This window comes from Oryzias latipes, chromosome 4 (assembly GCF_053564925.1).
Source record: "Oryzias latipes strain Hd-rR chromosome 4, Olatipes_Hd-rR_3.1".
Taxonomy (NCBI): Eukaryota; Metazoa; Chordata; class Actinopteri; order Beloniformes; family Adrianichthyidae; genus Oryzias; species Oryzias latipes.
Window position 1 is genome coordinate 24,245,276 of NC_136240.1, and position 25,847 is coordinate 24,271,122.

At 38.6% G+C, this 25,847-nt stretch overlaps 1 protein-coding gene across 2 annotated transcripts in view; it reads left to right on the forward strand.

Moving 5' to 3' along the window:
* The window catches only part of LOC101163480 (carboxyl-terminal PDZ ligand of neuronal nitric oxide synthase protein), a 172,697-nt gene that overhangs the window by 122,039 nt on the left and 24,811 nt on the right, over positions 1-25,847 (forward strand). For both annotated transcript variants that reach the window (XM_023954384.2, XM_023954385.2), the window contains exons 8-10: positions 12,535-12,699; positions 23,414-23,579; positions 25,376-25,552. In XM_023954384.2, the coding sequence (XP_023810152.1) occupies positions 12,535-12,699; positions 23,414-23,579; positions 25,376-25,552 (508 nt within the window). The remainder of the gene's footprint in view (positions 1-12,534; positions 12,700-23,413; positions 23,580-25,375; positions 25,553-25,847) is intronic.

Genomic DNA, 25,847 nt, shown 5'->3' on the forward strand with positions numbered 1-25,847 from the left:
TGTATTTGCATCTTGGTGAAAACTTGGAGTCCAGCTTGGGTTTATATCCTGCCTAGATGCTGACAACTGTGAAGTTACCCAATATACTGTCACATACCTCTGTCCATATGTACATACTAGTCCCCCCAAAAAAGCAAAACCCTCTTGCATTGTATGGGATTTACAATGATCCATGCAAAGACTAAAGGACGTAATTCATTGATAAGGATTAAATGATATTGCTTTTCATGCCTTTTGACAAATAAATGTAAACACATTTATAAGTTGGCATTGCAGGTCAGATATTTTTGAATGTGTGAGAATGAGAAACCCTTTTTTTAATTGAAGATTCCTGAAATGCAGAGTACCCGTTTTTGAATTTCTTGAAGAAAAGTAACAGAACCAAGCTATTTGGGCTGTTTAACAGAGTTTGGAGACCCTGCCTTACAGTTCCAGACTGAAAGCAAAGCAGCGTGAAATCGCTGAGACAACGAGCCCTGAGCTCATTGCGACCTCCGTTCTTGGGTCATGGCAGTAAGCATGTGTCTGTGCTTGGCAGTTTCCTTAACTACTTTTATGTCAGCATGTGCACTGTATGCGCATGTTTGGATTTTTTTTATTTCCCTGTCAGCCGATTCCATCGACGTTAGCAGCTTGATAGATTAAATGGAAATGTGCGGGGACAGGTGGTGGTAATCTGAAATAAGATGGGTGTTTGTGTGCAGTTCTACCATGCTTTTACTTTAGCACCCATTTCCCCCCACAGCTGGGTCTTTCTGAGCGGGGAGGAGGGGGCTGATTCACTAAACGGTTTCTCTACAAGCTCATGAAAGTGAAAGCAGGCTGTAAGAGTGTTAAAGCTCATTCTTTTCCCGTCGACTCCCGTTAGACTGACAAATCCCTCGGCACCTTGCTCTCCAACCGTCCCAGAGAACCCGCATCAATCCTGCCTTCAGCTCCGACTTCATGGGTTTTTAGTCCTGACATTTCATTTGTTGAGAGGCTTTACTTCACAAACAGAAACAGTATCATTACAAGATTAATTAAGGTGTCTGAATTTACAGTTTGGAAGGTTTTTCACTATAGGTCAGCCTATTTTATTTTATTTTTTTCAAAAGGCAAAAAACTTTCTTTTAATTTTAGTAAATTGCATTTGTAAAATGGGAAACTGCCACAATTTTTTGTTGTGATCTTAAAATTATAAAAAGTAAGAATATTTTTAATAAATGAGTTTTAATAAAGGTTTCCACTCTGATTCAATTTAATTTAATTCGCATTTCATTGACATTTCTTACTTTTTCCATGGAAAGCACATACAGCACATCTACAACAGATGCTGCCCTAGAATCATTTATTTCTTTAAACTAACAAATAGAGCATCAAAGGATGAAAAGGACTGACATGCATGTTGTCTTTACATATATTTAAAATAAAAGCTAACAAAGGTATTTTTATATGCATATGGATTATTCTGTGATGAGTAGAACAGAAAAAGAGTGAGCAAAAAAAGGTGATCCTGATGTGAGCAGAGCTAAAATAAATAAATAATCCAAAGAAAAATGTTAACCTTTTTGGTACGTCTCCCGTGGTAACACTAGGAGTAGTGTGGAGACAAAAACCTTTTGAAATGGTTAAAGGGTTAAATCCCAACACAAGCGGCTCTTGTGCCTTTACACTTGTGCAAAGGTGGTGGGGTACACTTTTATTTATACATCACAAAGTTGTTCATCTAATGCACTTGTGACCATATCCAAGACAGAAGAGAAGGCCGTTTGTGTTTACTTTTACACCAACTCCATCTATGGACAGGGTTCCCCTTTGAGTCCTACACATCTCCTAATATTCCCTTGTTAGGTTGGGGGTGTGAGTGGCTGTACGCTAGCGGGAGAGCGTGTAAACAGATGGATGTTGAGAAGAGGGTAGGCTTACTCGGCGCCAACAGCCCCCCCCCACGACTCAGAGGGGAATTTCTAATGAACTACTGCCTCTCTGCAGCAACTATGTCCTAGAAAAACTACACAGGTTTTATGATTTTGCCTAAAGCGGCATAAACATAATTAAAAGACCACTGGGAACGCTTTTCTAATGCATCAAAAGATGATCGGAGTGGGTCTTTAACAGACTGCACAGACTTTGCCATAATGTCCAAAGGAAGAAGGATTTACAAAAGATATTACGGTTACACATGTAGGTTTATGACTACTGCAATGTTATGCACTATACACTGAAAAATCAGGAAAATATATATTTTTTAAATGTCCTTCTTCCTAATTGTAAAATGTATTTGTAACTACTTTTGGTATTAATTTAGGAATCCAAAAACTTATGCTTGATTTTATTATTTTTTATTTTTTGGACGGTGTGTCTACTGTTTTGTCGAAGTACACATCCTTTAACTTTTTCCGATTCTGGTGGAATTGGTTTTAAATTCTACTGTAGGAACCATTACCCAGTTCCTAAATAGTCTTAAATTTAACAAAAATTTACTCCACATTTGACACATTCCTCCCTTTAGATTAACTGAATCCTTGTAAATAGTTACATTTAATCTCAGAGAGACGTTGCTTTTTTTACTGACTTCTGGCAGCAGTGAAGTCTTACCCTTTTTGGGGGCTGACATGGACGTTGGCAGACAGATCACTGTTCTCGCTGAACAGCATATTCAAGTCTGGTTTAATAGGTTTGTTGAATGTTAAAACCTTTTTCTAAAAGTCTTAATCTATTTGTCCTTGCTTTTTAAGTTCCCAGTCAGTTAGAAAATGTGTTTGAAAATGTTGTTAATATATTTAAAATATCTTTCACTAAGTGAAATATCCCAGAACAGATCTATCACAAGATAGAAACACCTCGTCTTGGCTTGTTCAAGCTGAGTCACTGCGGTCTTCCAGTTGGAAACAGCCTCAATTCCCTTGGCGATTACTCACCTAGCTTCCAGATGAAGGTGTTATGGTGAAACAAATTGTTTAGCGTGAAGGGGGAGGAGAGTAGGTGAGGCTAAATCTCTGTGAATGGGGAAAACTTCCATAAATAATAAAATTAAAAAAACAAGGATTTTGATCATATCTGACCATATTTACTCTCAAAAATATAAAATAATTGTCTTAACCTCATTTATTTCTTTATTTATGGATGATTTTTTGTTAAGGATGCGACACAACCCCTCAGCCTCGCGCATGTTTTCTTCTCTGCCTGACTGGTCAGCAGCTTTGTGAGACAGAGACTTATGTCTTCAATTCTCTTCACACACAAGCAGGCCATAAAAACAGGCCGACAACTTTTTTTACTGACTGTAAACTCTATGGGGGTTTTGTCAAACGGTCTCCAGAGCCTTTATTTATTTTTTTTCCCATTTGGGGCATCTTCTCAGTACATGCTCCCAGATGAGCTTGCAGCGTGTTGACTTAATTACTCGCTGTGTTGTTTTCTTTAATCGGGTCTGCTTTCACACACAATCATCGGGGAAACAAACCAGGTTTATTCGTTTTAACATTTGAGACTTGAACCTGATACTTTTGGCTCTTGGGTTAGGACAGATTTGAAAATGTTTTTTTCTGTCCAGGGCCTTCTATTATGGTCATATTAAACATGTCTAGATTAAAGCTGTACTTTGTCTGTTAACACTCCAGAAAAAAAAGGCCTTGAACCAAAAATTAGAAACAAGTTTGACTTGACATAACATTTAGTGACATAATATTTATGAGAAAACTTCACTTTTCTTGCGGGTTACAAAAACTATGACATGTTTGACTGTCTGATCATAAAAACGTTTCATTTTTAAAGTAGGGTTATGTGCAACACTCAAAACTATCTTGTGTCTAATTTATGACATCAATGCAAAAACTGTTAAATATATTCGGTCTGTTATTGAATGTTAAGGATAGCAATTGCCACAGTAGTTGACTTTGAATTCGAGACGCAAACCCCTAACAGGCATAAAAACATATAGCTGTTATTGGGATATTACTTTTTAACCCTTTAACACTGAAGCTGTCCCTTGCAACACCTAAATAACACACTCTTTGGCATACCGTAAATCTTCAACAGTTAATGTGATCAACATGAATCATTTGGTTCTGGGGGTTTTTTCATATTGCTTTTGCACCGTTATGCAACACCTTCCAAACGTCAAGTTTTGCATAACGGTGCAAAGCTTCTTTTCTCTGCAACAGACTTGCATTGATTGACGGCTGCCCCGGGACAAGAGAACCTAGTTTTGTTTTATCGCTGTGATAAAATGACAATAAAGATTCCTGATTCCTGACTTAACTACTGTCAAGTGTTGCATATTAGCACAAGGCTGCTTTTCTCCACTTCAGAATTCACTGAAAAAACATTAATTGCATCAACGGTTAAAGAGTTATGGAAGTTGAAAGAAAGTCAACACTGTAGCTAAAGCTCCAGTGTTAAAGGGTTAAAATAGGGATCAGCATGACTTCTGTGTCTTGTTTTTCATTTCATACTATATAAACATTATTCAGGTCTTTGTCCTGGTGTAGGGGTGCCAATGAGTGACTTTAACAGAGGTCTGCACTGCAGATGACACCGCAGGAGGCATGTTTACCCTGATTAAGGGCAGCAGTGGAGGCAAGCGCCATTCAAAACTGCTTAAAGTTGCTATTACTCCCTTTCTTTTTCCCCTACTTCCAACAGACTTAAACTGAACTCTACCCTTTTCAGAAATGTTGAGGCATTTAAAACACACAGAACAAACTTTTAGTGACTGTCAGGCTACTGAGGATCAGATGCTGTACAAGTTCCATGTTCATGTTGTTTGCTGTGAACAGCATCTCAACAGGAATCAGACACAATCCAATCCAAAAATCATCTCTTCAAATGACACTTGCTTTTGTTAAAGATTTACACATGAATTGCTTTTTACCGCAGTACTAAATAACATTCTCTTGGCTTTCCTGTTCTGAGTCAGCCTATTTAACTAAAACCAGCACAGCTTTAAGCCCTGACAGTAGATGAAATTCTGAATATAAGCCAAATTAGTGCTCACCATTACAAAACAGCATGCTACCGTTAGTTAAGAAAAAAAAAGCAATGAGATGGCCGTTAGTTATCCAAACAGGAGATTTCATTCAGAATGCAAATGTCCTCATAGTGCTTTACAGCACACAGGCTCTATAGGTGAATACAGAGAACATAAGAAGCAAATAAATCTTCAAATCAGTGAAACTGCTGCTCAAATGTAAAAACAAATAAAAAAGAAACCGCCTGCTGATGTAGGTGTTGAGATTGGAAGCAGTCAATGGAAATTGCCAAGGAAATGAGAAAGCTGTTTTAGAAAGATGGCACCGCCGTGTTTCATATTTCTGCACAGGAGCGGTGTGTTATCAAGACCTGCTGGGTTGGAAATTTACTTTCGTTTTTCAAAAGGAGTCACAGAAAAAAAGATGGTTTGATCAATATGTTTATGTATAAAAGCCAGAGCTTACAATGTAAGTCTGAAATACTTGGAGATAAACCACTTCCTACATGAAAAAATTTTTAAAGGTTGTGTAATATATTATCTTCTATTTTTGTTTTGTTTTTTGTTTCTTTTTGCCTGATACCCTTGAAAATGGAAAGTGAATAATTGCAAATATAAAGTAAGTAATGCAAAGTAAAGCTAAATTACATACGTAATGTTAGATTGCTCCAAAGAAAACATTTTGAGACCGTTTCCAAAAGTGACAAATCATACGAGCTTTCTGAACTTATGCAGAAATGTCTTCATAAATAAAAATTTTGTTATTGTTTGTTTGTTTTTTATGCCATTTCTAGTACCAGCAATATCTTATCCAAAGGGGATTAGGGGTTCAAAAATAAACCCCATTTTTGTCATCATAGTGTTAAATTGTCATTTTTTTTAAATTACATTATTCATGTTTTTGCTTTGAGTTGTTGACGTTTGCAGTTAATCTTTCTTTTGTTTTTTGTAAAGTAAATTTAATTGTAAAGAATCCCTAAATATTTTTTAAGCCTAATGAAGATGCTCCAGCTGAATCTGTGCAAACCAAAATGATGTAAATATTATATAACAAAAATATTGGTCAGAGCCACCTGGCTAAATTCTTTTTAGACAGAAGAGCTAACCATTTTAACGCTACGTCATATAGTAAACCCTACAACATTTTTTTTTCTACAACAGAGATCTCAACTCAACACTCTGTTATATTTTATATCAATTAAAATTGTTTTTAATAAGTTCATAGATCCGAGGGCTTTAAGAGAACCCCTTTAGCTAGGTCCTTTTCTGTAATAACAATAATAAAGTGAAATCACAGGGAAAAAGATTATTTCTCTTAAGTCCTGAATGAAGTTGTAAATCTGTATTCGAGGCTGTCTGCAGCAAACAAAAGCAGAACCTAGCAAATGCTCGTGGAGTTTTATTTATTTATTTTTTTTCCCCAGCATGTCTGTGTTTTTGTGTAGGAGGACACAGTCTGTTTGACAGTCAGAGAGCGGCTTTGTGTAATCACAGATGTAGGAGGAGAAACGAGGACTTCCTTTATGGCTCATCATTTGTCTTTCTGTCTCCTTGTCTTCCCCACTTCTCCCATAAACAGTCTTCTGGGCTTTCTCTGAGTCCTCAGTGAATCAGAGCAGTCTAATGGAGAAATAAGAAGATTCAAACAAGTTGTCAAAAGACGAATAATACATTTAAACCTTGGGATCATTTAAAATGGCATATACCTATATAGCGCTTTACCAGCTTCTTTGAAGGCCCAGAGCGCTGTACAGTCACAGTCCCATTCACCCGCACACACACAATCAAACATCGATGCCGGCTTCACTGCTTTACACTGGACTGGCGCCAACCTATAACTTCCAGGAGCAATGTGGGTTTCGGTGTCTTGGGCGGGAACAGTACCTGCGATCTTCTGAAGAGGTCAACCGCTTACATGATGATAGCAGAGTTTCTATGAGGGATTTCTGATTGAAAGCTTGGCTCCACTGAATAAATTGACAAAAAGTGTTCAGAAATCAATTTAGACAAGTCTATTTTTATTGGTCAGCCAATCAGATTGTGTCCTTCAAGCCCTCTTTTTGTTTGTTTGTTAATTTTTCAGATTGGTTGCTGAAATGATCTGTATAAACGTTAGAAAAAACAAAAAAAGATATTTAGTAGCTTTTTTTCATGTCACCAGCCACAGAAAAATCTGTAGATCAACTTTAATTGTTTTTACAGTAAGAATCAAAACCGTTTTTGGGAAAACACTGAGATGCCTTACACTGTTAGGATTTTGTGTATTGATTTGAATTTTTTATCACCGAAATTCAAAAACATGTAATTGCTTTTATAAGTATTTTTCTCAGGTTTCCCAACAATAATTGGCTTCCAGTCAAATTAGCAGCTTGGGCTCAGGATGCTGTGGCATATTTGATGTTCAAGCAGTTGATTTAAGGAAGCTCTGTAATTGCAGGTCACAGTAAGGTGACATGTAAACAAAGTTTTGCCCTGGCTGGTATTTTTTATAGCAATTTAGTTAGTTTATTGGAAGGATTTTAAAAGCTGTGTGGCATTTATTTGAGAACCAGCAGGAGGTCAAACATTCCTAGTCAACTTCAAGGCTGATGCAGCCATGTTGGCGAACATCTGTCGTCGTTTTTTTTCCCTTAACTTTGGATCATGTGTTAATCGTACATATTTGAAGCTTATGCTCAAATGCTTTTTTCTTTTATGAAATGTTTCACATTGCGGATGAAGGAGGGGATTTTTGTGAGGGTGCCTGATGGCTGTAAGCTGTTGCTTCACATCATTGTGAGCCTTTTTTAATTTGTTTTTATTTTTGGGTTAATCACTAAGTTCTGGAAGGATTCCTGTTATGATCCTAATTAAACCTTATGGGCTACTTAATCTTACTCAAATGTTTTTGCTTCTACTATAGCACAATGCATTTCTATACAATATGTTTTTTTACAAACCTGAAAAAACGTAAACCCATTTTCTCTTTATGCCTTAATAGTAGATTTTTCTAACCAACAAATAATTAAAGATTGTACTTTTGTCTTTTTTTTCTTCTTTTTTTTATGATGGGACTTTTTTTGGAAATTGAGAAAAAACTGTAGGAATGTCTTCTGTTACATGGAATTAGTCAAGAACTGATTTGTCTTTTTCTTTTAATCTAAAAATGACACAAAGTGAATGAGGGACATGTCAATTTTAATGAAAAAATCTCTAATCTTGGATCAGAGAGCTGATTCCTTCTCTGGAAGTGATTTAGACAGACGGTTCTTCACGTCATCGGCCCTTTTAATAGCATGTGTGATGTTCTTTTATCTTTCATAAAGGGATTTGTTTTTTCTTTTGCTGCATCTTAAAATGTCTCTTATTTGGGGAATACATCTTTTCTTGTCTTTTTCTTCTCTTAATCAGACAGTTTTCACTAGAGACCTGTTCTCATTCCTCAGCACAGGAGCTGTAATGAAAGTATTATTACAAAAACATTTGTTGGGGCATATAGCTTCATTTCATATTGTTTTGATTTTTGTAAGAGTTTTCACGTAGTGGGCAGGAAAGGTTGCACAAACGATCCTCAAACCAAAGATCTTTACTTTCTTTTTTTTACCAAAAGATAAATACATCTGCTCAGCAGTCAAAAGGACAGCTACGGTTGGTGCTGATGTAGTGACTCCACCTTAAAAACTGATGGCAGGCAAAATGCCATTAATTGGTTGCCGTCTGGCCTCCTGCCTAACATCTGCTTCCCATCTCAAGTGGGCAGCGTTATGAGTCCAGTTAGTCCTAACAAGAGCTCAGAGAAGCTCCAGCTGTCTCTTTCTTTACAGCTGCTTGTTTAACGGATGAATCGCTTCATTTATGTCCAGAACTTTCTGTGGATGTTGAGGGAATTTTTCAGTCTACAAGCTTAAAACACCTTTCACAAGGTTGTTTTGTGATAAAGGGGCATTTGTTTTAACAATCTAGATTTTGTTTGTTAGGATGTTGATGGATCTGGATGTTGTTCCCCCCCCCCCCCCATTTTTCAGTCGCTGGAAGTAAAAAAGACTTCTTGTCATTTTTTTCTGTCTATTACTATTAAGTGCTCAATCCCCTCAGTCGTGTTTCCACCTACTGAATTATCTCTGTCTTCCTCACAGTCTTGACTATTTCAAAGCTGGAATACCATTGAACATCTTTATTCCACAGATGAGGGGTAGTCCCAAGTCTCCCATAATAACTCAAAGAGGGGAAAAAAAGTGGATTAAAGAAACTCTAAAACACAAACATTTTACTTATTTCAAAAAGGTTTCACTGCTCTTTACATACCATTTGCAAATGTTGAACTAGTGATGCACCTAGATGTGAACAAAACAAATTATTCCAAACACATAATTCCTGCAGCTTTTTCGCTTCTTACTTTGCCGTAATTGTACAGATCTCACAAGAATTCTGTTCAGTTGGAGGGTAGGTGATTTATGAGTGAGTAGGTTTTGTACCCAATCAGACTGAATGTCTCATTACTTTGTGAAAACAAATTAAACCTCTTTTGTTTTCCAAACCTGGTGCAAACCAGGAAGCACCAAAGGGGAAGTGGTTAATGGTTATATGGTGCATTACTACCTTCTTAGAAGGAGCTTTACTGCGGCCCCTCTGGCTGCAGTTTTGCCAAAAACCACTGGAAGCAGTTTGTAGATCGAGAGCACTTTACATTCAGTTTTTTAAATGATTATTTTCTACATACATTTCATTACATCTTTAAGAGGGGATTCTTCTTTAAACCAGTTGTTTTAAGTGTGTTTTTAGAGATCATTTTTGAGTTGCTTTTGATTGGCAGGTTAGTGGGATGATTTGGTAGATCCAACAGAGCTCTCTACTTTTCTTTGTCTAACCCAAGCGTCAAATGCCAATTGAGTGATACCAGAGACTATCCATCTAATTATCCATCTAGTCCACCCAGTGTTTTATCTGGAGTACCAGACACAGGGCCTCCTCATTGTTGTCCCATTCCATAGTCCAACTGGCCCCAAAATATGACTCTTATAGTGGTCATACTGCACCTGGTGCAGTGTGGTGTGGCTTAGACCAGGCCTTAGACCAGTCACACACACACACCCACACACACGCAAACACACACCCACACACACACACACACACACACACTGAAGGAGGAGGGTTTGGGGAAGAGAAGATGGGCGGTAAGAATGGGTGCCCTGTCTAGGCTACCCCACTTGATAGATGGAGAGGGATATCTTAAGTATCCCGAAAGAAATTGTTTGGTGTGCTCATCCCACACTCAAATATAAAAGCTAATAAAAAGAACTTATCAACATTTTTGGATCTAGATTTCAGAGGAGTCTCAAAGCCAAACACAAAATGACTCAAGTGTTCCCAATGAGATTCAATGGCCAGCGAGACATTGGGAACACTGTCACAAGTTGTGACATTTCTTTGCCAAAAGTAGAAAAACATCACCCATTACTCCTTCTTGTATATATTAGCCGTGCCTGGGCAGAGACGACATAAAGAGTTTCAGAGTAGGGCCAGGGTGGTAAGCATTCAACCCCCTTTTGATGCTGTCGGCATAGCCAAACTAGTAGAACCTCAGGCAGACCAAAAGAATGCAACACTTCCAACGTTCCTCAAATTGACAGGTCAGAGCTGTCATTACAGCAGGAACCTTATTTTTATGCTTTAGCTTGTTAGCTGTGGCTTACTCACATAGATTTTTCTACTGTGCTAAACTATCACTGAGTCAAGAAGACTTCCTTCTATTAACCTAGAGCAGCCTTCTCTGACAGGCCATCTTTCATACTTCTCTCATGCAGAGTTGGACAGGGCCTGTGTGTTTGTCTGTGCATGTGCATGCTCTCAGCATTGTGTGTGGGTCTCCGGATGGTGCCGGAGAAGAGACAGATGGTCATATGGTTTTGTGCAGGTTCCTGAAGGCAGAGTACGGTATTGTTCAATTTAATCAGGTGTGGACTTGTTGCTCCGCAACTTCAGTCACTGCAAAGCACCTTTCCCTGTGTCATAATTCTGCTGGGATTCAGTCTGCAACACACACCACTGTGTTCACACTTGGCTACAAATCAGCCTCATTAAAAGAACAGGGAAAGCAGAGGTAACACCCACTGCAACCAAGAGTCAGGACGTAAAGTAAATCATCGAAAAGCAATCTGCGTCTTGTGTCAGCAGGTGAACTCGTACAAAGTTCTAATAAAATACAGCTGTGTTGGTTTTTCGTAAACAAACGTCTTTTCTCAGCTTTTATTGCTCCCATTTGAAGAGTCTTAAATTACTATGGAGAACCAGATTTCTTCATGTTGTATAAAACAACACAGGGTGCTGGACATTATCAGGATGCTGTTAAAATAGTTTATTTTATTGGTTTATTTGCTTGGAGCATTTGTATTTGTTACCTTCTTAGGACACTGCCTTATGAGAATTAAAAGGCTTTTGGGGAATCTTTGGGGACTCCTAATGGAGAGAAATGTTTAAAAGGTTAGGTTGAAAATATTCTGAATAAATAGTATAGAATTTTGTAAAGAAAATTTGTCTGGAATGACTGATAAACAGATAACCATTAAACTTCTGTGACAGTGGGCACATGCAAGAGTGTTGTCCACATTTACTGATGCACTGACCCATCAGCGGGTTTTACAAGATGCTTTGAACATGTAAAAAAAGAAAGTACCTGCTTTTTTATAAAGGTCTCAATGTAGGTCTAAGAGGTTTTTTGTGTTCTTGTTAACCTTTTTGACCCTCCATGCATTTTGCTGTACTTTCACAGAGTGCCATTTTGTGTTTTAGTCGATGTGTTTGTTATTTCTTTTTCCCTGTAGCAATAGAGCAAGAAGCAAAGCATGACTTTGTTTAGCTTGAGCTCAGCTCTGGTATTGCATGTGGAGAGAATTAGATGTAGAGGGCTGAGTCCTCTGAAAATTTAGTTTTTGGTGTTTTTAACATGTTCTTATGGCATTTTTCTCATTATGGAGTTTGTATTTAAAGAAAATTAAGATTGAATTGCATTTCAGAGTATTTTTTTTATTCAAATCGTTTGAAAAAGATTTGTGTCTTCGAAAATAAGATAGCCAGGCCACAAGCTCCCTAATCTGAACTCTAAGCAATGGGAAGAGGGGGTGGGGTTGCTCCAGAGCAACGGTTCCGCCCACTTAGCTGCTCAGCAGAAACTAAGTCCTAGTAAACAACTGTTTTTTTATTATTTATTTTGGCACCACAGCAGAATTATAATTAAAAGACCACTGGGAATTTTTTAGAGAACTCAAAAGATGATCAGAGTGGGTATTTAATGCTTGCTCCTGCTGATGCAAAAGTTGTCCTCTGTTCTACACTGTCTTTTCCCACATGTGTTAATAATCTACAGTTCCACATTTCATTTCAAATTCAGATTATTGTTTTGATGATTGACTCGTCTCTGAGATATTTTTGGATCCCACTGCTCATCTTGTTGAATCATTCATTAGTTTGTTTTTTCTTTTTCCCTTTTTCTGTCTGATTCTTTAGCTGTTTATGTTGAGGGATTTGTGGAAATCTACATATTTTCTTAGCAAATGCTGCACATTTTGAACCACAACATTAAACTCCATCTTTCTCTCATGCAGCAGGTATCAGAAGAGCCGTCTTTGCTGCTGAACAGCCCCAGGATGCTGCTCCCGGCGTCGGGCACCCTCTCCCCAGGTGTCCCCTTATCTGTCCACCACCAAATCCAGCTCCTGCAGCAGGAGCTCCAGCAGCAGCAGCAGCAGACTCAAGTGGCTGTAGCCCAGGTGGGTTTACACGAGCACACTTTTGGCACCACAAAGATTTGGCCTAAGGTTAAATTCTAACTACCAGCCGGCTGTTTTTTTTTTGCCAATGATCACTGTTGAAATATGAGTTTTTCCTCTTTAATGTACTTGATAATACCACTTCATACCTGATTTGAGTGTTTTGTAGCATTTTGAAAGCTTAAAGCTTTTACATGCTATGTTGCCTTGGGAATAGTTGCTCGATTAAACTTTGCAGAAATGACAGCAGCTCAGTTGTTCATAGCAGGTTTTTCTGACACCTTAAGCTCATTATGGCCGAGGAACATGTAATCAGTTCATGATAAGAGATGTTGTCAAGATACTCTTAAAGGGAAGGTTAGGATTTGAAAAGGAAATGAAACTATGAAGTGCTCTCAGCAGAAGATATAAATTGCCCAGCTGGAATATAACTGTAGAGGGAAAACACAAGGGCTTTCATCTTTTAAGCTGCATTAACTCTCACACACACACACACACTTTTATTCAAGCAGTTTGTCAAGCTGCGCACAAAAGGCCTTGAGTATAGGATCCGCTGCTTCACAACTCCACAAAACTGATGTGTTGTGTCTTCCTGAGGATTCAGAGTTCCTGTTTACAACACGTTAAGATGTCTTTTCAACCCTAAATTATGCTAAATAGACAACAGTCAGGTTCAGATTGAGCGTGCCCAAACATAAGCAACATTCATTATGCCTCAAGGAAGTCAGAGGTCGCTGCTTACTGGCCGAGAAGCAGGTTTACGTCTCTTTTAATGAGTCAGGACTTTGGCAAATGAAAGAGAATATTTCACCTCCTGCTTAATGTCTCAAACCAGAGCGCTCTCTGCTTGTGTTTGACCTTACTCTCTTGCCATTTAGCAAATGATCTTAACTTGTCAGAACAGTTTACTTCCACACAGCCTCTGAATGAGGTTCCTCTCCAGTGAGTTCGCTGTTGGTCTTTGGCTTTTTGCACAGCAGCAAAAATCAAGGGGGAAAAGAGACCAGTGATCTCAAAATAGTGCAAAAACAATGGTAAGGACTTTTCTGAGCACTGGATATTATTTTTCACGGCCCTTCTATATGCCAAAGGAAAAGATCAAAAGGCATTTTCATTAACTGATTGAAAGCTCCAATGAAACTTGAAAAAATTGGACGTAAACAGAAATGTCATACAGAAAATACAACAAGCACAAGAAAATAAATGACATTAATACAAAACCAAGGCTCCAACAAAGAGGAAAAATACATATCAAATTCTTTTTAACAGCTTCTCAAACAAAATACTAGACTAAAAACCCCTTCTCCCATGATGTACCTCACCTGCCATTTACCTTGAAGTGGGTAAGGTTTTTGCTTTTACCTGTAACACTAGACTAACTACTCTAACGTTGCAGTAAAACCCATTCGGTGTTTACAGTAACCACTAAGTGTCATTGATTAGAATGAGCTCTGTTAAGAATGACAGATGCAACACACTGCAACTGCACCATGTCTATTTAGGAAAAGCAGCATGGAGTGAAGTGATGAAAATAAAACTTGGTTTTAGGTTCCAGGGTCCTAGCAAGTCTTGTTTCACTGAGCTATTGCCCAAATGTGCAAATGGTTAATTTGGCCATGGTCACATAGAGTGGCTGTTATTAACCCTTGTGCTATCCTAGGCACTTTAACATTGGGAGTGGGGTCATCTAGACCCACTAGACAGTGTGCTGAACCTTTTTTCTTCAATGATTTGTGAACCTCACTGGTGTCCATGGATTACATAAATCCTCTTCACTTTTATCCACCTTTGTCGTGGTAGGGAGAACACGTTGATTATAAGGGTTGGGTCATAGGATAGCACAAGGGTTAAAACCATGGGGCAGCGGCAGGGCGGTCGACCTCTGATCGAAAGAGTGCAGGTTTGATTCCCACCTTGCCGACATGTCAAAGTGTCCTTGGTTAAGACACTGTACCCTACCTTGCCTCTGGTGGAAAGTTGGCATTAGTGTAAATTTGTCTCTGAATGGACAAATGGGACTGTGACTGTAAAGTGCCTTGGGCCTTCAGGGAAGGTAGAAAAGCGCTATACAAGTATACACCATTTACCATTTTAAAAAAAACCAGTGTTGCAGCTTTGTTCTGCAGCTTCAAAAAAGAAAAACAAATTTAGAAAACATTGGAAACGGTTACGGTAAATTTATTTTTTCAGCCCATTGTGGTCGTCAACTACTTGATCCATAGGAAACTTTGACGTAGCCTTAAAATACTTGCATGTTTTTTAAAATATATACTGAAATACATAATCAAGCATGAAACATTATGAAGGAAGATACTTTTTTCTTTTTTGTCTTTATAAGTTCCCAACTTTTAAAACTTCAAAGATCATTAACCTAATGTATCGCAATAAAAACAGATACCTTAAAATCCCCGTGTCCTTCCTTTTTAGTCGGTAAATTTATCTGCTAAATGATCAACAGTGAATGTGGCTTTAAAAATGTGAGTGTTATCACTTTATCTGAAGGAGTAATCAGCAGGAGTCAAATGGAAAATGTAGCGTATATTGATAAAATGATCTAAAGTACCTTGGATTGTGTTGAGATAGTGAAACTGAAAGAAACACATTAAAACCGAGCTGAAGGGCTGCTTTGGTTCTACCAGAACAAATCGTGACCACATCAGGGAAACAGCTCAGGTTGGATGCTTTGGAGGCCAAACCTTTTGCAATAAGAAGCCACATTGAGATAGTTTAATGTGTGTGACAGAGGGAGAATGGACACATTGGTACAAGGATGCTAAACACAAAACTGCCAAGTTAGAGGTGAGAGGGAAGTCCTAAGACAAGATTTATTGATGTTGTTAGAGAAACACACAAGGTGTGGGCGTAGGAGACATAAACAACAAAGTCAGTAGAATTCTTGGGATGACCTTTAAAGAGAAAAGCTGAAAGTTACAGTTGAACACATTTAGGTGTCAATGACACTTAGATTATGGATGATTACAGGGGTTTCTCTGAAACTTTGTCTAGACTTGAAGTTTCTTTATATCTGGTTTCATAGTGGTGTACACTTTATCCTGGTACTGCAGGTATGTAACAGAAAAATGTTTCTTAAGGAGTTCAGCCTTTTAGTATGTTAACTCAACGGATTTTTTGATATTAAAGTATCTCTTTTATGGGGAGTTACAGCCAAGCAATTAAAACAGTGTTGTTATTTCTTTTCAGGGCTTGTTGCAACGTATTGACACTAGTGACTAACCTAGTTATGTTAAAATGCTGCTCATATATGTGATTTTATTGTTTCAGTTTGTTTGAGTCATTACTGTGATAGATTATGTTTTAGTCTCTTAAGCCAATAGTGGACTGCTACTCTGAAGTGTTACAAAAACTCTGAGAAAACAAGCTGTGTATGTTTTTGTCATATCGGCAACACCAAACCTACGCAAATGTCACCCTTTCACTTTAAAGAACAGAAATCAGGAAGAAGATTCTTCACACTTGATATCTAGACATTAAAGATCGAGTGCCTTTCATGTTTGCCCTTGAGTCAATGTGCTCAGAAACTTTATTATATCAAACTAACTGAAGCAATCTTGGCTCCACAGCTCTTTAATTGATTTTCCTTTTAAAGTTTTGAAGCAGAAACTTCACTTCTTTAAAAAGGTTTATAGATACAGCATATTATTACAGTCTCCTTAATTCCTGCTATCACCATAACAGTAACGTCTTCTATAAGTCATAACTCTGTTTGTAATTGTGTAGAATTAAATTGATATTAGGACTGCTGCTTTTTATTGTGATTCTATGAGCCGTGGATATTCAAAGGCTCTGTAGGTTTTCTTTCCTGGCTCGTTTTTGCACCATATTTATACACAACATCCCACATACTGCACCTTGAGCATGCTGTTGGAAAGATATCTTTTTTTTTAAGTTTCTTTACACCATCATTAACTTTTTTCGTTCTTTGAGAAACCATGTATATGTTGCTCACTGATTGCTTTGGTTCCCTTTTCTAAAATGACTAGTTTTTGGGGCTCAAACTACAGTAAGGCTACATCTTTTTTGATTCATTTGAAGTCTGCCCAAAGTATATTTATAACAGTAAAGCAAAGCACATGTATTGCATAAAGAGGATTTGGGTTCTACAGGCTTTTGGGTTGTCCGGCCCTGTGGAGTCATAGACCGGAACAGTCGCATCTTAAGGGGAGCGCAGGTGTGTCTTGCAGTTCCCTTGAGGCTACTTTAAGGGACATCATACGAATGGAATTGTCATACAGGTGTTATGTTAAGTGTCTGTAAGGGTATTGTAAATTAAGGTGCTCGTACTGGCCCCTTACTGATTGCGCACAAGTGCCACACTCATAGGGTGTGCCAGTGATGCATAAAATCACTAAGTTCTGATTGTATAATTTCCTATATTCTAACAGTCAGGCCGGACCACAAGTAGAATGCACACGATATTGGGGGAAATTGAAAAAAATTAAAGATCCATCCAACAATCCTGTGGCTCATCTGCTGTACCCTAACTTACCCTTAATCTAGTGTTGGGGACAACCTGACGCCCGCAGCATGCCCATTGTGCATGAACATTTTCACTCAATGGGTTTATCAAGTGTTCTACGACCTTGATATTTTCTGTGCGATAACTGCAATCCCCATATAGGTTTTCACCATTTTTCCTTCGCAGCCAGACCATATCCACCCGTGAGGGTGGTTGGGACTAAGGCTTTAAATGTTTACATTGCCTCAAAAATACATATGAAATGTGCAGACTATAGCGGCTAGGTAAAGCACACTCCACCTTTACTTTGAGTTTTGTTATCAAAGTGGCTCTCTGTTTAGTGACCAGACAAAACTATATCATTCGCTTTCGTCTCTCGGTGAAAAATAAACTGCATGCACTGTCGCCTAGAATAAAGATTCTTTGGGAACATAAAAACAGCTCAGTTGTCTATCCCAGCATAATTATACTTCCTGAGTGTTTTGATGAATCGAAAAAGTTTTTTGTAAGTATCTTCCTCTCTATGCAGGAGGGCAGAGTCTGATGGATTTTACTAGGTTAATGCTTCTATGATAGAACTTATTATAAATATGGTAATTTTTTTTTATTACAGAATCATTGCAGACTTAATTTCCTCTATATTCATGACATTTGAATGCTTGTTTGCTAATCCTCACAGCTGTGTTGCACATCAAGACCACCGTTGGTGCCTGTATAATGTGGAGAAAATTACAAGTAGTGAAGAGATTACTTTCACTGTGTCTTTCACCCTCTGTTTACACTGAATGTGATAGCATACCTACACTTGGAAAACAAACAGATAAGTTGTTGTTAAACCCATACAGATCTTGGGCAGAGTTCAGAGTGAATGGAGACAAATGGCTATGTTCCAACAATATTCAGCACTTAATCACACTGGATATAAAAATTAAAAATAGATGAACTGTCTACTGCAGGAGGGAGGGTCTTTAGCTCTCCTTCACCATGATGAAACCTTTGTTTGCTCATTGATACTTTTGCTGTGTGTTGACCAATTGGCGCCTATAATTTGAAAAAGGAGATGAACATAAAGAAAATTTTGTTTTGTTTTTGTTCTGAAAGGTGGAGTGGCCCACTTAGTCTGAGAGGCTTAAATGAACGATTACACCAGGAGGAACATGTTTACCGGTTTAACTTTAATTCTGTTCCTCTTCTGCATGTTTGCAGAAATGTAGAATGTTAAGTAATTTAGACAATTTAGATAGCCATTTGACAAACACAGCTTGCAGTGTACTTTTTGTGGATGATGTCATGTTTCATGGTAAAAAGCATTTTTGGACATAGATTCAATTTGTAAATCGCCCTGAAAAAGCCTTGTATTGGCACAAAGCTCCAAAAACCTTCCCCCATCTTTTTACACCCACAGAGTGTGGTAAATGTAGCTCATTAATTTTGTCTGTCTTTGACCTGCTTAACAAAGATCATTCCACCTGATGACAGTGTAGACAGCCAGAATATCCATTTGGCTCACTGTCACCTTCATTTTCCTGATGAATACACCAACCCAGGCTTTTTTTTAATATTCTTTTTTTTAATTTATTTATTTTGAGTTTTGGCTTTTAGCTCTCTGTAATAATGGGATTCCTGATAATCGTGTAAACCTTGTTATCTAGATAGATCTAAATGTCTGCGCTCCGCTGCTTCGGTAGCAGATTGCAAACATTCTTGTCAAGTGCAGGAGCCTTTAATTTATTTTCCTCTCACTTTTGACTGTCTGCAGCCAGGTTGGAGCTCTGATGCCAGTGCAGTCTTTAATTCTGTGGAACTTAATAATAAACTCAGTAATATGCTATTTATGTCAAGCTTAAGGTTAATCACAAATATCCTAGACATCAATCTGAAAGAATCTAACTTTTTCCCCCCAACTTCCTTTTTAAGTAATTAACCTCTTTTTCTTTTTTTATTGTTTGATATTTTTGGCATGTGTGATACACCAAAGATTGGTCTTTAATGCCTCATGTCATTAGCTCAAAACTGATTTTTGCTGAAAGCACTTTTGAACTGTATTTAGTGATCGTCTGCTTGCTGTCTTTCAATTAGATTTGTGTTGTCTTCTTCCTCTAAAGATGAATAGGAATGCCATTATTAAATGCAGCTTCCATTAGTAGTGCACTAATCCTTCCATGATGATGCTCTTTCCATATATTCTCATGTTCTTTCTGCACCACTGCAGCCTGTCCTCTCTACATTTCTCTGACTCCATTTATCAACATATATTTCCAGTCATTCCCGTGTTATTGCACCATCAACTTAATATTTTCCTTATCAGCGTTTGGCTCAGAAAATGAGACCAAAACAGAGGCGAAACATCATTGGACTGGCTTCAAATTTCTCCAGATCAAAGGAATTTGTCGTGGGTTGGCAGTGCACTGGCGATAATTCTATGCGAAGAGCGTATCGTCAGCTTGACAGCGCACAACTGGCCATAATCCCCTTTCAATATCTGAGTCGCTGATTTCTCAACATTAAGTGAGCAGCCACTTGTTTCATTTAAATGGCATTATCTCCCAGTTTGTACAGGATAAAAGGTTCCTCCGTAAGGCTGCCTTTTTATATTCTTATTATGATTCTCCCTGCGATGCTCTAAGCTGAAGTGGTTGAACCGAGTAACTGCTCTGAAAATGGCCTTTAATGCTAGTTTTTCTTCATTCAGAAACCTTTAATTGATGTTTAAACGTTCATTTTGATATTAAAGTCGAGCTTAACACACATAAATATGTGTGTAAGACAGAAGTTGTTTAAAAATATCAGTAACAAAATGAGGATTGAATGTTCAAATTCTTATTTAACCTTTAAACACTTAGTTCAAAAACCTTTACAAATATGTGGAGGCAGTAAAAATGGTGATGGTAAAAGGCTGTATACTTACATAGTGCTTTTCTTCTTTGATTAAGGCCCAATCCTAGGCACACACATATTCTCACACGTATGCGTATATGCCATCCTGTAACCTCCAGGAGCAATGTGGGGTTCAGTGTCTTGCAATGGGCTTAGACACGTGGTGAGAAAAGGCGTCAACTGAGCCAGAAACTATTTTGTTCAGATGTTGAACCACATGACCTGCCTCTGTAGGATCTGAGATTTATAAGTAAGGGTTAAAGGCCGACTAAGTGTCATTATCACTTTTTGACGCACGCCGTGGAAGCCTGAGGTTGCTTCCGCGAATTACATTAAAAAGTGATAATGCACACTTCGAAGGCCATTAACCCGCTTATACCATGGTCATTAACAAAATAAATAAATATTAACCAGTTTTTAGTCCTTAACGCTGGTTTTTTTTTTTCGATTTTCGCTTTTTTCATGAAAAGCGTACCGCGAAAGCGTACTATTTGTTACGTGGTGCGGCGCCTTGTTATGGTAACGTGACGAGGCGCCGCACTACTGCTGCTGTCAGGATTCGGCGATATAAAGCGATATATGTATATGCTGATCGTCCCGATGGATTGAATAAAGCATCAGTTCAGAGAGAAGGTTCACCTCTTATCGGTTGTTTTTGTCCAGATGATAAAGCTAAAGGGGGCTTTAAAGAAGCCGGCGCAGTGATACAGAAGATTTGAGATAGGTAACTGCACTTTTTAACGCACACCCAGCAGCCAATCAGAATCGAGTATTCACCCGGACCATGGTATAACATTCATTAATTCATTCATCTTCTAAACCAATTTTGACTGTATGATCAACTGCTTTTGGTTTCGATTTTAAGTGTCATTGTGTGCTGTCCAAAAAAGACACACTTTGTAGGTCCATGTCGTCATTAAAAGCCAGAATTAGGTTGACTGTTCCAGTTAAATAAAGGTCTTAAAAAAGTGGCAGCAGCTGCAATAGTTTGACTTTATAGACACTTTCTAAATGTTAAAAATAGTTGTCAAGAACAATCTCCTATGTAAGTATTAAATGACTGTACAAATTGAAAATGTACATCACAAGACACGAGTAGTTCTTACATTTAGCAGACAACACTAACTCCTCTACAGAGGCCTTTATTATAGTTGTGTTTTTTAGAAGTGTCCTTGCTGTGTTGTCCTCTTCCAATACTGCTTTGTTTTGTAGTTTTGGTTCAGTAATAGTTTAATACTTGTCACTGTAGACGTGGAAAATAAAGCGTCCTCGTGCTGCCACGGCAACCGCCTCTGTCCTGCCTCATCGAGCCGAAATGAGAGCCCAGGGATTCATTACAAGTCTGAAGGACTTGCACCTCCATATGAGACCCTGTGACTCACTGTGCTCTGAAAATAAACCTCTGCACTTAACAGCCATTCACAATGCCACTGGGATGTAGTGGGCATACACATTGAAGCTGTTTTTAATGCTCATAGTGGTATGTAAAAGGTTTTTAGCCATAAAGGGTTCATGCTGATTGTAGTGTGTGTGCTTTCAAATATGTTCAGTACAGCTTTGTACTTTAGGGGGAGGATTTAACTTGACATCTGGGCCTCTTATTCTGCTGACACATCAGGCTTTGCTGATCTATGATCTAACTCCAAGGTAAAGTTTAATCAAACTATACAGACTCACAAAATTGATAAAGGGAGACCTTCTTTCCCTCAACAAGTCTCTTTAAACCATTACAGAGGAGGTTTGAAGTGGGTCAGCAAACATTGGACTTATTCTTCATATTAAAATCACAGTTGGGAGGTAATGCTCCAAAAAGATCCAAATTTGTGTTTGAGGAAGTGTGTTTGGGAGCATGTGGTCTCTGCTGTCTCTGCTATCACTATAAATTATTCAGAATGTGAAGAAGATATAGCAATGGAGCTTTACATTGAAGTAGCGTCTGTGCTTTAATCTGGCACAACACATCAGACGGTGAGATTGCATGAGGAGCAGAGCTGCCACCAGTACACTGAAGTAATTACAGTAAAGAGCTATTGCCTCTGTTGCTTATGGTCTGTGAGGGTGTTGACTTTTTATATTGTAAATTTGAAACACTTCAGCTGGGTTAAAAAATTCAATCCAACTAAACTTCTAAAGTAAAGACCGTGAATCCATCCTATTTCTGCCGTTTAAGATCAGCAACAGATTGCATCCTAAGCTCTTGGCTGCATTCGGGAATTCTGTCTTTAAAAGTTATGAGTAGAACCCGGGAAAAGGTCCTTGTGGGTGCCGACAACCCACAAGAAACAAAACTGACTTGGTCCCAGACATCTGTACCCAGCTCTTTCTCTAGTTTCAAAGGGATCTAATGAGTTTGCTTCAAAGGGCGTGATATTCTGTACTCTCAAAGTAACACTAAGAGACACCAAGAAGGACACCTTTAAGTGTGGCTCTCAAAAGGTAGTGAGGAATTACTTTAGGTATTCATGTCCTTCTTAAAGTGGCTAAGTAATAAAATTCTCCAATCGTGGGAAAATTCCTAATGGTCTACCACAAGCACTAATTTCTAACCTCTTCTGGATTGACTAAAGCTTAGTTCCAAAGCCTCGTTCAACTCTTCTCCCAGATGTTTGGTTCCTTAGCTGTCCAAAATGCTTTTCAGTTGCATCTCAGGAAAAATGATGTTTAAACATATTGAAAGTTGAAAACAATAATAACTGAAACCGTCTCAGTTTACCAACTGGAGTGAGTCAACGCTAACATGAAAATGTATAAATAACTGTTAATTTCATTTGTAGCAGTTATTTACTCATGTTTCAGAAAGGTCAGGGTCGGTTTTATCAAATACAATGACAGCAATAACTACAAAAGAAAAAAAAGGATTTCATATAGATCCAATGTGGTGAATTGACAATTTGATGACACATTTTCCAACCCTTGTACAGTCATGGGTTGTAGCTCAGTTAAAGTTGTTTGATTCTTCATTTATAGTTTTTAGATTTTGTCTTGTAACTCCAACACAACCACTTTGTCATTGGATGACTTTTGAGATAAGAAGCCTTCTCTGGCAGAATGACTCCTGGGATCCTTCAACAACAAAATAAATGTGCTGAATTCACTGAGGCAGCTTCTGAAAGTTTCATATTTGAGGATGATGCCAACTTCACCCACTGCCTGTCCTTTGCTGCAGAAGCATCAGAAAGCATGGATTTATCCACATGACCTTTCATGGACTGACTTGTATCTCCAAAAAATCTTGGAGCTATGTAATTTCAAGAGAAAAGTTAATAAAAATTATTTTTGGCTCAGCTTTATTCAACAGCAAGCTCTGTTTCTTTAACACTGTTTCCCCCTCTCTCTTTTTAATCCCTTCCATTGGAGCAGGTCCATCTCTTGAAGGACCAGCTGAGTGTGGAGGCTACGGCTCGGCTGGAGGCCCAGGCTCGAGTCCACCAGCTGCTGCTGCAGAACAGAGATCTGCTGCAGCACATCTCCCTGTTGGTTAAACAGATCCAGGAGCTGGAGACTAAAATCTCTGGACCAAACTTAAGTAAGTTTAATAACAATAACAGAATTTGAACACCTCAGTGTTATTCTTTTTTGCTTTGACAAAGCATCAGAGGAAATGAAAACAGATTTAAAAAGTTAGTACTGCCTTAAACTCCTACATAAACTCCACTGTGTGCACCAAATCTTTTAATGCTTTGAAAAAAGAACTCATTGATGATTACTGTCAGTGACTAGAAAAAGAAAACCGAGTCTGTTTTGTTATCAAAATGGAGGTTTTCATTTAGCTTCTACGCAAAGGTCAATCCCAACAATCTGATCAGTGCTCCGAGGAGAGGAGACTGTATTGAGTCACACAGACAGTAAAGTGAGTGAGCCACATTTATACACCTAACGGAAACCCCCACTGCTGAGTACCTCTAAGAGAGGATTTTCAGAGTGGGCCCCCATTTTTCTCAGATTCCACACAGTTCTGGGTGCTGCTCCTCTGTCACTGATGCCCTTATACCCTTTTCATCTCCATGCTCTTTGGTTGTGCATACAGATAGTTTGCTCATCAGCATCACAGCCCAGCCCGCCCTCCAAATGTCACCCAGTGGCAAAAAGAGTTTTTTTTTGTAATCTTATCAGCACACATTTCATAAATACAGTGCAGAGAAATCTTTTCTCATATCCGTCTTTGGTCTTTTACATATGCAGCTGATATCAGCGGGAACAAAACTTTTATTGGCATATTCAAAACGTTTTGAAGGGCACACCACTGCTTGAGGAAAGTTATCAGATCATTTGGATTATTCTCCTTTTTTTTCAGATCTATCCTGAAATTGATCTTTTTTTTTCACCAGTAACTGCACAGAATAAAAAAAAAACTATTTTCCGACAAGAATTAAAGCACAAAATAAAATCCCTTTTTATGTAAAAATGGTCACACAAACAACAATGACATGCACTTTTATTTGTTAAAAACACATTTAAATGGGGGAAAAAGCCGTAAAGGAGCAAAACTACGGGGGAAATCCTAAACTTTGAATCTGCGACTGACCAAAAAAAGGTTTGAAGCCTTTAACACCAGAGCTGCTTCTCAGCTGCTAACGCTCTTGACATTACTGTAACTCTTTGACCGTTTGTGCAACTAACATAACTCCAGCAGATTCTAAAAGCTGAGGAGAACTGCTTTCCACTGACATGCAAAACTAGCTTTCAGAACTTTTTGTAATTTCGTTAATAGGGCAAACACTGGAAGAGTTACAGCTGGGGACAATCCCGGTATCAAAGGGTTAAGTTGGTAGCATAACTGACTATCACATTTTCAGCGTGTAATCCTGAACGACTCGCAGGCTTTGCCATGGCTTTCATTATATCCATTTTCATTCATCTAAATGTTCCCAAATATCATCAAACACCATCTCTCATCCACCAATTTTCTTCATAAATATGAAGGAACTGAACCTTTTATCCTCCATAAACGAGGAAATTGTTTTGTTTTCCATTTGACACTAAAACCTTTTCCACATCCAAGTCTATGCAGTGTGCCTACAAAGAGTGATGCAAAACCTGATGATGAAAGACTTTGAAACGTGTTTTCTGTTTGGATGCCATATTTGACACCACACTGATTTATGTGGAACAAAGCTGTTTACTCCTTTGGTATTTATATTTCCTCTTTTTCGCATAGATCACAGATGGATCACAAACATTATTCTTCTGCCAGCCCAAGTGGTGGTAGAGGAATTTCAAAACAGAGCACTCTTGGGTGTGATGTGAAATATGTTGTGTTTCTTTATGTCTCATCTTCTTTTATCTGCTCATTCATCTTGTGATTTCAATTTCTCTTTCCAGTGGGTTCACAGGACAGTTTGTTAGAAATCACGTTCCGGTCCACGGTCCCTCCAGTGATCTGTGAGCCGACCACACCTAAACCAGAGGTTTCTGCCATCAATCTGCAGGCGATTAGCCCCAACGACGGGACCACCAACCCCTTCTCTTCTTCCAATGGAACTCTGGGAAGCCCACTAGGTAGGGACCAGTGTTTACTCAAACTGGAGCGTTTCCGTTTCCTCCCAGGGCCTCCGGGGCCTCCACCTCCTCGGCTCCCCTCACCTCCCCCACCGCTCAAGGTTAACAGGTCCGAGAGAAGAGACCAGGACTCATCTGAGGCTTCAGATAACCTGTTTTCCTGCGAAGTAAAATCTTTAAGCTCCCTGGACTTTGCCAGGTTTCGCGAGTCGGGTATCGCCTCTGAGTGTGAGTCGAACACAGACGACAGCGATGACCAGGAGGATGAAGATGAAGGGGAGGACGAGGAGGACAA